We start from the raw sequence: 16,917 nt of genomic DNA on the forward strand, positions 1-16,917 counted from the left end.
TTTGGATTCCTATATATCCACTCATGTGGTACTTCATTGTACAATATATATAAGAATTATACGATAAGAATTATACGAATCCATCTGTATAGATATCATCATCTACATCCAGAAAGCCGTATGCTTTGGAAGAAGCTTGTACAGTTTGGGAAGGGGTTTTGATTGATCGATCAAAAAGAAGAATCTACTTCAACCGATATGCCCTTAGGCACGGCCATACATAACATAGAAATCACACTTGGAAGGGGTGGACAATTAGCTAGAGCAGCGGGTGCTGTTGCGAAACTGATTGCAAAGGAGGGGAAATCGGCCACATTAAAATTACCTTCTGGGGAGGTCCGTTTGATATCCAAAAACTGCTCAGCAACAGTCGGACAGGTGGGGAATGTTGGGGTGAACCAGAAAAGTTTGGGTAGAGCCGGATCTAAATGTTGGCTAGGTAAGCGTCCTGTAGTAAGAGGAGTAGTTATGAACCCTGTAGACCATCCCCATGGGGGTGGTGAAGGGAGGGCTCCAATTGGTAGAAAAAAACCCGCAACCCCTTGGGGTTATCCTGCACTTGGAAGAAGAAGTAGAAAAAGGAATAAATATAGTGATAATTTGATTCTTCGTCGACGGAGTAAATAGGAGAGATTATTTCTTTCTTCGTCTTTACAAAAACAAAAAAATATATTTTAAAAGAAAAATGGCGCGTTCACTAAAAAAAAATCCTTTTGTAGCAAATCATTTATTAAAAAAAATCGAAAGGCTTAATACAAAAGCGGAAAAAGAAATAATAATAACTTGGTCCAGAGCATCTACCATTATACCCACAATGATCGGCCATACTATCGCTATCCATAATGGAAAAGAACATTTGCCCATTTATATAACGGATCGTATGGTAGGACATAAATTGGGAGAATTCGCACCTACTATAAATTTTCGCGGACACGCAAAAAATGATAATAAATCTCGTCGTTAATATTATTATAATAAATTATAATAAAAAAAATAGAGATTAATTAATGAATTCATTAGTGAGAGGTAAACTTTATGATAAAGATAAAGAAACACAGGAGGAACCCATATACAACTTCAGACGAAGTATACGCTTTAGGTCAACATATATGTATGTCTGCTCACAAAGCACGAAGAATAATTGATCAGATTCGTGGACGTTCCTACGAAGAAACACTTATGATACTAGAACTCATGCCTTATCGAGCATGTTATCCCATTTTAAAATTGGTTTATTCTGCAGCAGCAAATGCTCGTCACAATAGGGGTTTCAATGAAGCGAGTTTAATCATTAGTCAAGTCGCAGTAAATGAGGGAACTACTCTGAAAAGACTAAAACCTCGAGCTCGAGGACGGAGTTATCTGATAAAAAGACCCACTTGTCATATAACTATTGCATTGAAAGATCTTGAATTTGAACCACTTGACAGATATATGCTGCGCCCAAAACCAAAAAACACCGGATGGCTAGGATGGCTAAAAAAGGGATAAATAAGAACACAAATATGACATATCCTAATATATAGTAGTGGAGGATTATGGGACAAAAAATAAATCCACTTGGTTTCAGACTTGGTACAACCCAAAGTCATCATTCTCTTTGGTTTGCACAACCGAAAAAGTATTCCGAGGGTCTACAAGAAGATAAAAAAATAAGAGACTGTATCAAGAATTATGTACAAAAAAATACGAGACTATCTTCTGGTGTCGAGGGAATTGCACGTATAGAGATTCAAAAAAGACTGGATCTAATTCAGGTGATAATCTATATGGGATTTCCTAAATTATTAATTGAAGATAAGCCACGAAAACTCGAAGAACTACAGATGAATGTGCAAAAAGAACTTAATTGTATGAACCGAAAACTCAACATTGCTATTACAAGAATTGGAAATCCTTATGGGCACCCTAATATTCTTGCCGAATTTATAGCCGGACAATTAAAGAATCGAGTTTCATTTCGAAAGGCAATGAAAAAGGCTATTGAATTAACTGAGCAAGCGGATACAAAAGGAATTCAAATACAAATTGCAGGGCGTATCGACGGAAAAGAAATCGCACGTGTCGAATGGATCCGAGAAGGTAGGGTTCCTCTACAAACCATTGGAGCGAAAATTGAGTATTGCTCTTATAGAGTTCGAACTATCTATGGGGTATTAGGAATCAAAATTTGGATATTTATAGACGAAGAATAATAAGAATAAGACTCTACTTGTCTTTACGTTCTATTCTGCGATAGAACAAAAAATGACAAATTCTTTGATTTTTTGATTGAACATAAAAATAAAAAAATGAGCAGTTCTAAATTCTATAAGGTTAAATAAAAATTTGATTGATCATTTGATATAATTGCTATGCTTAGTGTGCGACTCGTTGGGTTTTTTAGGCTTAGGATTCAAAAAAAATGGGCGGACCACAGTATAAGCTAATAACTATAGCACTAATAACCAACTCATCGCTTCGGATTATCTGGATCCAAAGAATCAGTCAAGATATGATATATTGGTCATATCATTATAGCAACTGAATTTTTTTTGCATTAAGTAAAAGACAAAACCAATCTGATTATGAATAGATCGAAATTGTGAAGCAAAATAAAAAGTATGTGGATAAATAGAAGGATGAGAGAAAGAGAGAAACAGAAATAGCAATGAAATGATATAGGATTCCAATATGTAAGGTCTATGAAGCATCTCATAAAGAGCAATGTAATAGAGCATCAATAGAGATTCATCAATAATTAGATGAATATCTGTTCATTGAAGAAAAAATCAAGAGCCTTAACTTAAGTCAATAAAGACTGAGAAGGTTGACTCAAGAAGAAATTTTATTTTTATTTTATTAAATAAATATTAAATTAAAAAATTAAATTAATAAATATTAATAAATTAAGGCTCCATTGGAGAATTCAGACCTAAGCATTAATCGAGAGCGATGGGGACGACGGAACCCGTGAATGCAGAGGATTCTATTGAAAACGAATCCTAATGATTTATCGGGGAGGATGGCGGAACAAACCAGAGACCACTGCATTTCTTTTTATTCTGATTCTGAGAGGTCATGGGTTAACCCGACAACTGAACTAGAAAAAGAGTAAATATTCGCCCGCGAAAATTTGAGTTTCATTTTATTTGATTGTTCCATTTTTGTCGATCTGAATCTGATATGAATATGATAAAAAACAAAATAAAGATTCGTTATAACATTATAACAAAACCAAGATAAGACATTATCTAGAAATAGAATCCGTGTTTAATTCCTTATACTTATATATATATCCAATAGATCCAAACAAGATATACAAATTTCTAATAGATAAGATAAAATCGCAAAGCAAAGAATCCCAAGATTCAATTATTCATTAACTACCCGTATATCTTAAGATTAAGAATTAAATATTTTTTTATTCATTTTTTTTTCGCGAGGAGCTGGATGAGAAGAAACTCTCATGTCCAGTTCTGTAGTAGAGATGGAATTCATAAACAACAACCATCAACTATAACCCCAAAAGAAACCGATTTCGTAAACAACATAGAGGAAGAATGAAGGGGATATCTTATCGAGGTAATCGGATTTGTTTCGGTAGATATGCTCTTCAAGCACTTGAACCCGCTTGGATTACATCTAGACAAATAGAAGCGGGGCGCCGCGCAATGACACGAAATGTACGCCGTGGTGGAAAAATATGGGTACGTATATTTCCAGACAAACCCGTTACGGTAAGACCTACAGAAACACGTATGGGTTCGGGGAAAGGATCTCCCGAGTATTGGGTAGCTGTCGTTAAACCGGGCAGAATACTTTATGAAATGAGCGGAGTAGCCGAAAATATAGCCAGAAAGGCTATTTCAATAGCGGCGTCAAAAATGCCTATAAAAACTCAATTCATTATTTCAGGATAGGAATATAGAACCAAAGGAAAGAAGTCTTGTCTTGGGAATAAAAAAACAATTGCGAGTTTCCTTTTTTTTTTTGACAAACAATATTTCTTTTTTTCTTCGTCCTTTGTTACATTGAAAAAAGAGATTTCAAAAATGATTCAACCTCAGACCCATTTGAATGTAGCAGATAACAGCGGGGCCCGAGAATTGATGTGTATTCGAGTCATAGGAGCTAGTAATCGCCGATATGCTCATATTGGTGACGTTATTGTTGCTGTGATCAAGGAAGCAGTACCAAATACACCTCTAGAAAGATCAGAAGTGATCAGAGCTGTAATTGTACGTACTCGTAAAGAACTCAAACGCGACAACGGGATGATAATACGATATGATGACAATGCTGCCGTTGTCATTGATCAAGAAGGAAATCCAAAAGGAACTCGAATTTTTGGTGCGATCGCCCGGGAATTGAGACAGTTAAATTTCACTAAAATAGTTTCATTAGCTCCCGAGGTATTATAAGACGAGACCCAAGTATAGTTAGAGTATTTAGAGTATTTAAATGGCATAGATTAATTAGTAGATTGTGTCTCACGTATATACCTTTACTAAGTAAAAAAAAAAGACCACGTTGGTTATATCAAAATTCGGGAGCAACAAAAATTTTAGTTTACCATGGGTAAGGACACTATTGCTGACATAATAACCTCTATACGAAATGCTGATATGAATAGAAAAGGAACGATTCAAATAGGATCTACTAACATCACTGAAAACATTGTTAAAATACTTTTACGAGAAGGTTTTATCGATAACGTAAGGAAACATCGGGAACGCAACAAATATTTTTTGGTTTTAACCCTACGACATAGACGGAATAGAAAAGGACCACATAGAACTATTTTAAATTTACGACGGATCAGTCGACCAGGTCTACGAATCTATTCTAACTATCAACAAATTCCTAGGATTTTAGGCGGGATGGGGATTGTAATTCTTTCTACTTCTCGGGGTATAATGACAGACCGGGAGGCTCGACTAGAAGGAATCGGTGGAGAAATTTTGTGTTCTATATGGTAATCTGTCCGGTATACGAATTGTATCCGAAACTCTCCATTTGTGCAAAAAAAAAAGAAAAAAGCACGGGTTGTCTAATAGAACTCCTCCTGCCCTACGGTAGTTGATACGTCAAGGAAGTTTTACCTGGAATAAAAGAACAAAAAAATGGATTCATGAAGGTTTAATTTAATTAGTAAATCACTCCCACTCTGGATTCCTTTAGATAATGAAGATCTGATTTTAGGTTATGTTTCGGGAGAGTTTTACCAACGTGGGATAGAGTCAACAAAAGTGAAGTAAGTGCTTATGATTCAACCAGGGGGGCGTATAATTTATAGACTTCGCAACAAGGATTCGAACGATTAGGTAGTTTTTTCAACTTCAAGATTTCTTTCGGGGGGATCCAATTCAAATTTCAAGAAAGTTATTTTCTTCCAATAAGCGAATTCGGAAAAATTTAAGGAATAACAACTATGAAAATAAGGGCTTCCGTTCGTAAAATTTGTGAAAAATGTCGCCTAATCCGTAGGAGGGGACGAATTATCGTAATTTGTTTTAACCCGAGACATAAACAAAGACAAGGATAATCTTTCTATTCTAAAAAGAACTCCTGAAAGAAAAGAAACTAATCTTAAAGAAAGCGATAAACAAATAAAAATAGAAGATCTGTTTTGACATGAAATGGATATATCCATATATCTCTGACTTATCTTTATGAAATGATAAAATATGGCAAAACCTATACCAAAAGTTGGTTCACGTAGGAATGGGCGCAGTAGTGCACGGAAAAGTGCACGTAGAATACCAAAAGGAGTTATTCATGTTCAAGCAAGTTTCAACAATACCATTGTTACTGTTACAGATGTACGGGGTCGGGTAATCTCTTGGTCCTCCGCCGGCACTTGTGGATTCAAGGGTACAAGAAGGGGGACCCCTTTTGCTGCTCAAACCGCAGCGGGAAATGCTATTCGAGCAGTAGTAGACCAAGGTATGCAACGAGCGGAAGTTATGATAAAGGGTCCTGGTCTCGGAAGAGATGCAGCATTACGAGCTATTCGTAGAAGTGGTATACTATTAAGTTTCGTACGGGATGTAACCCCTATGCCACATAATGGCTGTAGACCTCCTAAAAAAAGACGTGTGTAGAAATAAACACTAAAGAGATTTCAAGAGAAATAAATGATTCAATGATCTGATCAAATAAAATAATATTACTATGGTTCGAGAGAAAGTAAAAGTCTCTACTTCGACTCGGACACGACAGTGGAAGTGTGTTGAATCAAGAACAGATAGTAAGCGCCTTTATTATGGACGCTTTATTCTGTCTCCACTTATGAAAGGCCAAGCCGACACAATAGGCATTGCGATGCGAAGAGCTTTGCTTGGAGAACTAGAAGGAACATGCATTACACGTGCAAAATCTGAGAAAATACCCCACGAATATTCTACCATAGTAGGTATTCAAGAATCAGTCCATGAAATTTTAATGAATTTGAAAGAAATTGTATTGAGAGGGAATTTGTATGGAACTCGTAACGCCTTTATTTGTGCCAAGGGTCCCGGATATGTAACTGCTCAAGACATCATCTTACCACCTTCTGTGGAAATCGTTGATAATACACAGCATGTAGCCAGCCTAACCGAACCAATTGATTTGTGTATTGGATTACAAATCGAGAGAAATAGAGGATACGGTATAAAAACGCCAAAGAACTTTCACGACGGAAGTTATCCTATAGATGCTGTATTCATGCCTGTTCGAAATGCGAATCATAGTATTCATTGTTATGGGAATGATAATGAAAAACAGGAGATACTTTTTCTAGAAATATGGACAAATGGAAGTTTAACTCCGAAAGAAGCACTTCATGAAGCTTCTCGCAATTTGATTGATTTATTTATTCCTTTTCTACATACGGAAGAAGAAAACTTACATTTAGAAAACAATCAACACGATGTTACTTTACCTTTTTTTCCGTTTCATGATAGATTAGTTAAACTAACAAAAAAGAAAAAAGAAATAGCATTGAAATATATTTTTATTGACCAATCAGAATTGCCTCCCAGGATCTATAATTGTCTCAAAAAGTCCAATATACATACATTATTGGACCTTTTGAATAACAGTCGAGAAGACCTTATGAAAATTGAACACTTTCGCATAGAAGATGTAAAACAAATATTGGGCATTCTAGAAAAGAAGTAGAAAAAGCATTTCGAAATTGATTTATCAAAATTTTGAATCCAATGGATTTTGAACCTTCAGCACAATCCATAGATTCGGACCAGAATTGAATAAATGTATCTAGGGAGAATTCACTTTGCCTTTGAAGTGACTACTCCCTAGATACGCACATCATGATATTTTTTTTTTAATTGATTCAATTTAAAAAAGACCTAAAGTTAGGGATTTATCAATCGGTAATGTTGCTCCAATACCCAACCAAAGGGCTACTGCAGTACCAATCAAAAAAACGGTTGTCGCTACTGGACGACGAAATGGATTTTGGAATTTATTAACATTTTCCAAAAACGGTACTGTTAATAATCCCGCGGGTACTGAAACCATTAAAAGAACACCCAATAACTTGTTAGGTACTGTACGAAGTATTTGAAATACAGGAAAGAAATACCATTCAGGTAATATTTCCAAAGGAGTTGCAAATGGATCCGCGGGTTCACCAATCATTGAAGGTTCTAGAACCGCTAAGCCCACGTTACAAGCAATAGTACCGAGAATTACTACTGGAAAAATATATAAAAGATCATTGGGCCATGCGGGTTCCCCATAATAATTATGACCCATACCTTTAGCTAATTTAGCTCTTAATACAGGATCGTTCAAGTCAGGTTTTTTTGTTATTAGGATAGGTGAATTTTTCTAGATCCATCCCCCAAAGGAACCGGACATGATAATTTTTCATCATCCGGCTCAAGCAAAAGTCAATCGAATCAAATGGATACAAACGGATACCTATAAAATAAATCTATATTCTATATGTTTAAAATAAATCTATATGTTATCCCCACATATATGAATGGTTCCATATGTAAGAAAAAAGTTACCCGATTCCATTTTACGGAGTTGCAATTATACATTCCAAGGAATTTCATTTTTACAGGTAAATGCTCAATACCCAAGTAGGCGTACAAAATTGATCGTGATCAAGTGCTTTATGGGTCGTCTTAGGCCTTGCGATTCACCTTTATCCCAAAAATATATCGAGATTTTTTACATACAAAGGATTTACTTGTTACTAATATAGTCTAGCCTTTGCTCTTCTTTAGATCCCTTGTTTCACTCCGATAGTATAATTAAATCGGGTCGATGCAGAAGAAATGAATGCATTTTCATACTATTAAGATAAGAAAGTAAAAAAAAAACTAAAATCTAATTTTGATTATGCCAAATCACTTATTCTACTGGATCTTACGGAGCCCTATTTATACACAACATCGTCAGGTCTGATCATAGAAAAGATTCTCTTCAAGCGAACCAGCCTATCCTTTGTATGGGGCTTACACGGTGGTTGAAACAAAGACACATTTGGTTGTGAATTCCAATGTAGCAGATAAAGGCATATTTCTGCACGGCCCAATCAATAGTTCAAGTCACACACTCCCATAATCCATTTTCTCTTCGGGGAATTCCCTTCAACTATTCATGTCATATCAAATAAATACTAGAATATTGTTGTAGTTGAAAGGAAATATCCAAATACATGTCTTATTTTTTTTTTCAATAATCCATATTTGTAGCAATGAAATACTATTGTTCCTCCCCCAAGTAATAAGATAAATTATTGGTTACAATATAGCTATGGTCTATATTCTCTATAAAGGACCAGAAATGCCTTGCTTACGTATCATTAGGAAATGCATTAACATAAATACAGCAGTAAGAAGGGGTAATACAAAAGTGTGTAAACTATAAAAACGGGTCAAAGTGGATTGTCCCACACTAGCACTTCCACGTAATAACTCTACCAAAGGCGATCCTATTACCGGAATAGCTTCCGGAACGCCTGTTACGATTTTGACTGCCCAATAACCAATTTGGTCCCGAGGTAAGGAATAACCTGTTACGCCAAAAGATGCGGTCAACACACCCAGAACCACGCCTGTAACCCAAGTTAATTCGCGAGGTTTTTTAAAACCACCAGTGAGATAGACACGAAATACGTGCAGGATCATCATTAAGACCATCATACTTGCCGACCATCGATGAACTGATCGGATTAACCAACCAAAGTTAGCTTCAGTCATTATGTATTGAACAGAAGCAAAAGCCTCAGTAACGGTTGGACGATAGTAAAAAGTCATAGCAAATCCTGTAGCTACTTGTACCAAAAAACAAGTAAGCGTAATTCCTCCTAGACAATAAAATATGTTAACATGAGGAGGAACATATTTACTAGTTATATCATCTGCAATCGCCTGAATTTCGAGGCGCTCTTCGAACCAATCATAGACTTTATTGAGATAGGTAAACCAAGAGGACCCCCCCCCGAGAACCGTATATGAGAATTTCATCTCGTACAGCTCAAACAAAAACACCCAAGTATTAGCTGAAACGGATATGGAATAGAAAGTTTGAAACTTCTTAATCTTTTCATTCAATTTTATCTGAAGACACAAAAGAGTGAAAATCCGAAAGCTCTTTTTTGTAGTTGTAATTATAATGCCAAAAAATCAAGTCGGCGCAGTCGTCTTTATGTTGATCGTTACAGGCCTCTTGAATCTTCTATTTACCTACTTATTTCTTTTTCTTTGCTTTGATTTGTTCTTTGTATGAAATGTGGCTTTATTCTTGTTTTCTTTCTTTTTGATAGGAATTCTCTTGTTAAGACCCTATGAATCAATTGAAACTTCAGATTCATACCAGAACCGCGATGATTCAATAAAACCTTCAAACTAAGTCCAAAGATTCTTTGAGTAAGAACCATTGGATCATCACTTATTCAATCAATAGAATAGATATAATAAATAAAAATACAAAGAAAAGAAAGGTTTGTCCTTTGATCAAAATAAGCATAAACTAAATGAGAGTTTGAAAGAATAAAAAATCTTTCGATTTATAAATAATATAACTCTTTCTTTGAATTTTTTTTTTGAGTCCGGCCGCGAGGTTTGAATATTAAGTATGAATCATAGTTCAAATACTTTGTGATCCATTTCATATATTCCGTGCTCCAGATACTAGAATGACTATCCGACGGGATAAAACTATCTCGATCAAGATGACAGACCCATTTTCTGTACTATCAATAGGATCAATTATAACAAGTCACACACTCATATTCCGGAAATACAGAAACAAATAAATTTCGCGGTCGAACTACCGAAATAGAATGGGGCTAAAAAATCCGAGAACTAAAAGTTTCCATTTTTGTATTGAAACGCGAGGCTTCGTGATTCTTGTGAATCTAATTCATTGAAATTCCATCCAGTAAAACGGAAGAATTATAAATCTCCAAAATAATAGATAAGAATATCGCAAATAAAGCCATTGCGACACCCATCAAAGGAGTCGTTCCCCATCCAGGGGCTACCTTACCATATTCCGAATTCAATGGTTTCAAAAAATCCCCTACAACAGTTCGTCTTGGACCAGATCTAGAACTACCCTCAACGGTTTGTGTAGCCATAAATCTTATTTTGTATTCAGTGAGATCTGTTGACTTTGTATATCATTCCGCTGTAAATAAACAATCTTATCATAGACCCATTGTGATCTTGAAATTATATAATAATGGAAACAGCAACCTTAGTCGCCATCTCTATATCTGGTTTACTTGTAAGTTTTACTGGGTACGCCTTATATACTGCTTTTGGGCAACCCTCTCAACAATTAAGAGATCCATTCGAGGAACACGGGGACTAATTGAAGTAATGAGCCTCCCAATATTGGGAGGCTCATTACTTCAATTGAGATAATGAAAAATCATTTCATTTTTTTAGTTAGAATTTTAGGCGGTTCTCGAAAAAAGATAGCGAAAAAAATTATCCCTAGAGTAGATACTAAGAGGAATGTATAAACCAATGCTTCCATAAATTCGATCGTGGTTTACAATTATAGCTTCCGTACCTGTTTATTTGGAATCATCTCCCGAATAAAGAAAGAACAAGAATCAAAGAAAAGGCAGCGATTAAAATCAAGATTTTTCCAGCAGCCTATGGCAAATCACAAATAGAAGTAGAAGCAAAAAATAACAAAGCAATCTTGCATCAGACTACTTGTCTTCTTGTAGTTGGATCTCCAAGTTTTTGGAATGCTCCAAATTCCACTTGAGCATCCAAATCTGGATCAATACCGGCAAAAACATCTCTGAACAGGGTTCTAGCACCATGCCAAATGTGTCCGAAGAAGAAAAGCAAGGCAAACGAAGCATGCCCAAAAGTAAACCAACCCCTCGGACTGCTACGAAAAACACCATCGGATTTCAAAGTAGCACGATCTAATTCAAAAATTTCACCCAATTGAGCACGTCTAGCATATTTTTTCACAGTAGCAGGATCACTATAACTCACTCCATTGAGTTCGCCGCCATAGAACTCAACAGTTACACCTACTTGTTCGACACTATACTTTGATTCTGCCCTTCTAAAAGGGACATCCGCTCTAACAATTCCGTCTCCGTCTACCAAAACAACCGGAAATGTTTCAAAAAAAGTAGGCATACGACGTACAAAAAGTTCACGCCCGTCTTTATCTCTAAAGATAGGGTGCCCTAACCACCCAACGGCTATTCCATCCCCGTTGTCCATTGAACCCGCTCTGAATAATCCTCCTTTTGCCGGATTATTGCCAATGTAATCATAAAAAGCTAATTTTTCAGGAATTTTAGACCAAGCTTCTGATAAACTTTGATTTTCGGCTAACCCAGCACTAACCCTTCGATATATTTCTTGCTGGAAGTATCCTTGATCCCATTGATAACGAGTAGGACCAAATAATTCGATGGGGGTAGTTGCTGAACCATACCACATAGTTCCGGCAACAACAAAAGCTGCAAAAAAGACAGCAGCTATACTACTGGAAAGGACGGTTTCAATATTTCCCATACGTAATCCTTTGTATAAACGTTGGGGCGGGCGGACACTAAGATGGAATAAGCCCGCTAATATGCCCAATGTCCCTGCTGCAATATGATGAGAGGCTATTCCTCCCGGAACAAAAGGATCAAAACCTTCCACGCCCCACGCCGGATTTACAGGTTGGACCTTGCCAGTTAGTCCATAAGGGTCCGACACCCATATTCCAGGACCATACAATCCTGTTACATGAAATGCGCCAAAGCCAAAGCAAGCCACTCCTGAGAGAAATAAATGAATTCCAAAAATCTTGGGCAAATCCAAAGAAGGTTTTCCTGTGCGCTCATCACAAAAAATTTCTAGATCCCAATATACCCAATGCCAGATAGCTGCCAAGAAGCACAAGCCAGAAAACACAATATGTGCTCCGGCCACACCTTCGTAACTCCAAATACCCGGATTTGTTATAGTCCCCCCTGTAATACTCCAACCGCCCCATGAATTGGTTATTCCTAAACGAGTCATGAAGGGTATAACGAACATACCTTGTCTCCACATTGGATCAAGAACGGGATCGGAGGGATCAAAAACGGCTAATTCATATAGAGCCATTGAACCGGCCCAACCAGCAACCAGAGCCGTATGCATTATATGAACAGAAAGCAAGCGACCGGGATCATTCAATACGACAGTATGAACACGATACCAAGGCAAACCCATGGAAATACCCCTTTATCAACGAAAAATAGACACTATGTAACTTTATTGCATTGGAATACCTCCCCTTTTGGGTGGATTCTTTCGGAGAAAGGATTAATATTTGTTCTATTCCATTAGTAATTAAGGGAAGAATTCGGCTCAGAAGAAAAAAGAGAAGCAGATCTATTCTATACCCGATAAGTATCAATACGCAATGGGGGTTGATCCTATTTTTTATGAATGAACGTATCCCTATTTGTTCATCATTCAAAGGACCTATTGGTAAGAATTCTCTTTCATTCATTCTGTCTTTCTTTATTTTATGGCCTTATTCTATCTATGTATAAAATATGAGGCCAATATTATTAAGACCATTATTACGCTTCCAGATCAAAGTGAAATATAGTATTTAATTCTTTTTCTTTCCTTTAATGCCTATTGGTGTTCCAAAAGTTCCTTTTCGAAATCCGGGAGAGGAAGATGCAGTTTGGGTTGACGTATAGTGCGACTTGTCAAATATATTGGGTCATATGGGATTCCCCCGTTCTCTCGCCCGATCGAGATATCCTCTGTTTCGCCCAAAAAAGATTGATTGAATTATCAAAAATTTGTAGCGTGAAGTGTAATGAAGTGCAATTAGAGATCCATTTCATTTTTTTTGGGGGGTATCCAGATTAATATTTTCAATTAGAATGATTTATGGTTGGCTTGGTTGGACCGAAAAAATGAAGCATCCAGGCTCCGTTTAGAAAAAACCCAATTGGTAATACATTTATGATTACCACCTATATCATAATCATAAATCTTTTTTATTTACAAATTCGAAATAGAAATAAGAACGATTTCAAACTATTAATCAATCGAATAATATGAGAAATACGTTGAATATTTGGCGGAAAACATGAAAGAAAAAGGAATTAAAATAAAAAAGGAAATGAAATCATAGCAAAAAGATGTGGTATTGGGTCATTTGTCCTATATGCGCAAATCAAAATCGGGCGGATCTTTACTCGGAGTAGAGCATAAACCTAAAAAAATTGAATAAAAAATTGATGAAACCCATTCAGGAACAAGAAAATGACATCGTGATTTGGATTGAATCCCAATGAAAAAAAAATAGATCAATGAAAAGTTTGTGCGATAAGTTTAGCGAATTTTTCTATATTATAGATTATAGGAAAACGGGCCAAAACTTATCTTTCTTTAATTTCATTTTATTTAAAAAATGTAAGAAAAAGCCCCTTCGTTAGAAATTAGAAGTTAGAAAAGGCACACTAGAAAAAACGAAGGATGGCTGGAATCTACACATTGATTTTTTTTTCGCAATTTTTGTTGAACCGTATGCATCAAAAGGTGCCTGTACGGCTACTAAGGGATACAATTTTATCCTAATCAACGACTTTATCGAGAAAGATTACTTTTTTTAGGCCAAGAGGTTGATAGCGAGATCTCGAATCAACTTATTGGTCTTATGGTATATCTCAGTATAGAGAATGATACCAAAGATCTGTATTTGTTTATAAACTCTCTGGCGGATGGGTAATACCCGGAGTAGCTATTTATGATACTATGCAATTTGTGCAACCAGATGTGCATACAATATGCATGGGATTGGCTGCTTCAATGGGATCTTTTCTCCTGCCGAGAGTGAAATCTCTCATTCCTCACCTCCGCGCCAATGAGTTTTTTTCATTTATGCAAGAAGAGCGAAGCCTCCTCTATGATAAAAAAAAGTATAAGCAAATACCAATGGTTGCAGAACGATACGCTTTTTACCTGAACGCTTCCAAATTCGACCCTCTTGAGTTTTCGACTGTTTCCTAGATTGAAGTAGCCTTTCGTCGCCCTAGCAAACGAAAGAAGTCACTATCAAACAGCTCACCTACTGAAGTACCAAAGTGCGCTCCGCCTGGTGACTAAGAAAGAAATAGGTTTGCGCTTAAATTGAAGTGATGAGGTCGCAAAGAGGGAAGCAGGGCTCCTATTGAAACGCTTTCCTCCTCAAAAGACGACCAGCTTTCAATACTAGTTGTTACGTTACGCTGCATTTTTCCAATATCATTGAATAGCATGGCCTGGAGCTAAGGTAACTCAAGTGGAGAGCCGTGTTATGGGTGACCTTATTGCACGGTTCAGAGAGCACTTGTGTATGTGATGCAAGTGAACGTGTACGAAAAGCTATCGTAAAGTTTCGTTGTTCGTTCCGTCTTTGACCCTATCTATGTTTCTATGATGGCCCAAGAACACGCTCATTCTTCAGCCGTAGAGAGACTTTGAATTGTGCGGTACCATTACGAGCTCAATATATACGAGTGTTATTCCGTGAAATAACTCGAATTTCAAATCATTCACTTGCTTTAACTACTCATGCTATGGATGTGAGACATCAACTCCGTTCCTGTGGGCTTTTGAGGAGCGGGAGAAATTATTGGAATTCTATGAAAGAGTCTCGGGAGCCAGGATGCATGCCAATTTCATACGACCAGGTGGAGTGGCACAAGATCTGCCTCTTGGCTTATGTCGAGATATTGATTCCTCCACACAACAATTTACTTCTCGTATCGACGAATTAGAAGAGTTGTCAACCGGCAACCGTATCTGGAAACAACGATTAGTGGATATTGGTACTGTCACTGCACAACAAGCAAAGGATTGGGGATTCAGTGGTGTAATGTTAAGAGGTCGTGCGACATGAAGACATTGATAGCAATATGGGGAAGTTCCCATCAGGCAACAACAGTTCCGCCTGACCCTACTTAAGCATGCATATTATGTCAGTGAAGACTTGGTGTGAAGCCTTGGAGCTTACGTTAGAAGAGCAAAAGGCCCGGGGCTAGGGTGAGCTGAGGGGGGACAGCGTAAGTGAGCGAATGTGTGTAAGCCCAGTCAAACATGACTGTTCTAGGCGGGGCGGGCCACCCACCTTCGAATGGTGTTGGTCCCACGGACCGTGAACGGATTTCGCCTTTGGCCTCTGGGCACGTCGGAACCGCATGAGTTCACCGGGGTGGAGCACGGTCCGCCAAAATTGGCATAGGTTAGGTGCTATTGATGGAACATGGTAAGCCTATCTTTCTCCATATGGAAGTGCTGCGGGCATATAGAGATGTGGGTAGAGGAAGCCTCAAAAAGCAAAGGCCGAGCTGTAGGTCACGTGACCTGGACCGAGTTGGTGGCTGACTGGGCTTTTTCCTTGATCAAAGCAGATCAGCTCGCCTTCTTTTTACCCAAAAGTCGGTCAAATCGGGCGGGCCCCTGCCCCGAAATGTCGAATGAAATAGGTGGCCGGGTTCTCTTTCTATAACCCTTTTGATATGATAGGCCCGGCCGCCTTCCCCCTATCCCTTATGATCAGGGGCGGGATCCGATCCGCCCAAGAATGACCAGTCTTGTGGTGGTACGGAAGGCACGGACTCCGCGAACGTCCCACGCCCCCTTTACTAATAAGGGAAAGAAAGCCTCAACCAGAACCACATTCCTTTTACGTGCGGATGTAGCTAAGTGTCTGACTCTATTGGTCATAGTTCCCTGCTGTTGCGGCTGGTGCTCGTTTGCGCGCGCATGAACCAACCCAACAAACAAGGAAAGGATGCCTCTCCGGGCATCTGAGAATGATTCGAGCCATATGAAGGGAAACTCTCACGTACAGTTTTTTTGGGGGGGGAAGGAGCCCGACAGGGTCCCCCCACTGACTTGGCCCGGGCCTAAGTGAAAGTGAAGTGGTGGGCCTACCTATCCCAACCAGGGGTATGCTGGGATTCGCGAAGAGCAGCACCTTACGATGTTCATGACCAATCGGATCCTGACGTACCAGTAGGTACCAGAGGAGATCGCTATGATCGTTACTGTATTCGTATCCTGACAGCCCAAAATTGACCCTAGTCGGGAAGTGGTTTCGGGACCACAAAACCGAGTCATAAAAATAATTGATTTCCATATTCTATGTTTATTATGTGTGTACATGAGTATGTGGAAGTTTCATTCTCCAATTTTGCCAATTGCATGAGAAATTATTAAATAGGGATTGATATGAGACATGGTGAAAATATGATAGGCTAATTTAAAATGGTCTATTAATGCATGTTGTGAAAATGATGGGTTTGCATGTCAAATTACCCAAAATTTGAGCTAGTGGTTGGCCATGCTATGGGTGGAAACATGTTGGGAACATGTTGGCCTAGTGAGGTATGTAGGGAAAAAATAAAATAAGGGCATGGGCATAAAATAATGAAAAGGAGTATGA

The 16,917-nt window shown here is 37.9% G+C and overlaps 4 protein-coding genes and 2 pseudogenes across 7 annotated transcripts; 5 read left to right on the forward strand and 1 right to left on the reverse strand.

The window, feature by feature from the left end:
* Positions 1-92: 92 nt before the first annotated feature.
* Positions 93-7,296, forward strand: LOC121227132 (50S ribosomal protein L2-A, chloroplastic-like; the record flags this gene model as incomplete). The annotated part of the gene is given in 2 exon segments (XM_041110531.1): positions 93-158; positions 160-7,296. Coding segments are annotated over 2 exon segments (534 nt in total), but the record flags the coding sequence as incomplete, so codon positions are not given.
* On the forward strand, positions 4,035-4,403 carry LOC121227127 (50S ribosomal protein L14, chloroplastic). Its single transcript, XM_041110527.1, has one exon. The coding sequence runs from the start codon at positions 4,035-4,037 to the stop codon at positions 4,401-4,403; it is 369 nt and encodes a 122-aa protein (XP_040966461.1).
* On the forward strand, positions 5,670-6,086 carry LOC121227129 (30S ribosomal protein S11, chloroplastic). The gene has a single exon (XM_041110528.1). It carries the CDS (start codon positions 5,670-5,672, stop codon positions 6,084-6,086), a length of 417 nt encoding a protein of 138 aa, XP_040966462.1.
* On the forward strand, positions 5,800-12,043 carry LOC121227131 (DNA-directed RNA polymerase subunit alpha). Of its 2 annotated transcripts, none has more exons than XM_041110529.1 (2): positions 5,800-10,829; positions 10,874-12,043. In XM_041110529.1, exon 1 carries the CDS (start codon positions 6,157-6,159, stop codon positions 7,144-7,146), a length of 990 nt encoding a protein of 329 aa, XP_040966463.1. In that variant the 5' UTR covers positions 5,800-6,156; the 3' UTR covers positions 7,147-10,829; positions 10,874-12,043. The 2 variants fall into 2 exon arrangements, with proteins under 2 accessions (XP_040966463.1, XP_040966464.1); XM_041110530.1 differs by having other exon boundaries at positions 6,157-9,416; positions 10,234-12,043.
* On the reverse strand, positions 7,240-12,707 carry LOC107951330 (photosystem II CP47 reaction center protein-like; annotated as a pseudogene). Its single transcript, XR_005924777.1, has 4 exons — positions 11,175-12,707; positions 10,391-10,621; positions 8,797-9,434; positions 7,240-7,834 (listed from the first exon to the last, which is right to left on the reverse strand). The product of XR_005924777.1 is annotated as a photosystem II CP47 reaction center protein-like (transcript).
* A 2,042-nt stretch (positions 12,708-14,749) lies between these two features.
* Positions 14,750-16,550, forward strand: LOC121227130 (NADH dehydrogenase [ubiquinone] iron-sulfur protein 2-like; annotated as a pseudogene). The gene is made up of 2 exons (XR_005924775.1): positions 14,750-15,357; positions 16,416-16,550. The product of XR_005924775.1 is annotated as an NADH dehydrogenase [ubiquinone] iron-sulfur protein 2-like (transcript).
* Positions 16,551-16,917: the final 367 nt, after the last annotated feature.

This window comes from Gossypium hirsutum, unplaced genomic scaffold (assembly GCF_007990345.1).
Source record: "Gossypium hirsutum isolate 1008001.06 unplaced genomic scaffold, Gossypium_hirsutum_v2.1 scaffold_747, whole genome shotgun sequence".
Lineage (NCBI taxonomy): Eukaryota > Viridiplantae > Streptophyta > Magnoliopsida > Malvales > Malvaceae > Gossypium > Gossypium hirsutum.

Bases quoted from the DNA above. Each gene is read 5' to 3' on its own strand.
- LOC121227127 (XM_041110527.1), top strand. From the start codon at position 4,035: ATGATTCAACCTCAGACCCATTTGAATGTAGCAGATAACAGCGGGGCC.
- LOC121227129 (XM_041110528.1), top strand. From the start codon at position 5,670: ATGGCAAAACCTATACCAAAAGTTGGTTCACGTAGGAATGGGCGCAGT.
- LOC121227131 (XM_041110529.1), top strand. From the start codon at position 6,157: ATGGTTCGAGAGAAAGTAAAAGTCTCTACTTCGACTCGGACACGACAG.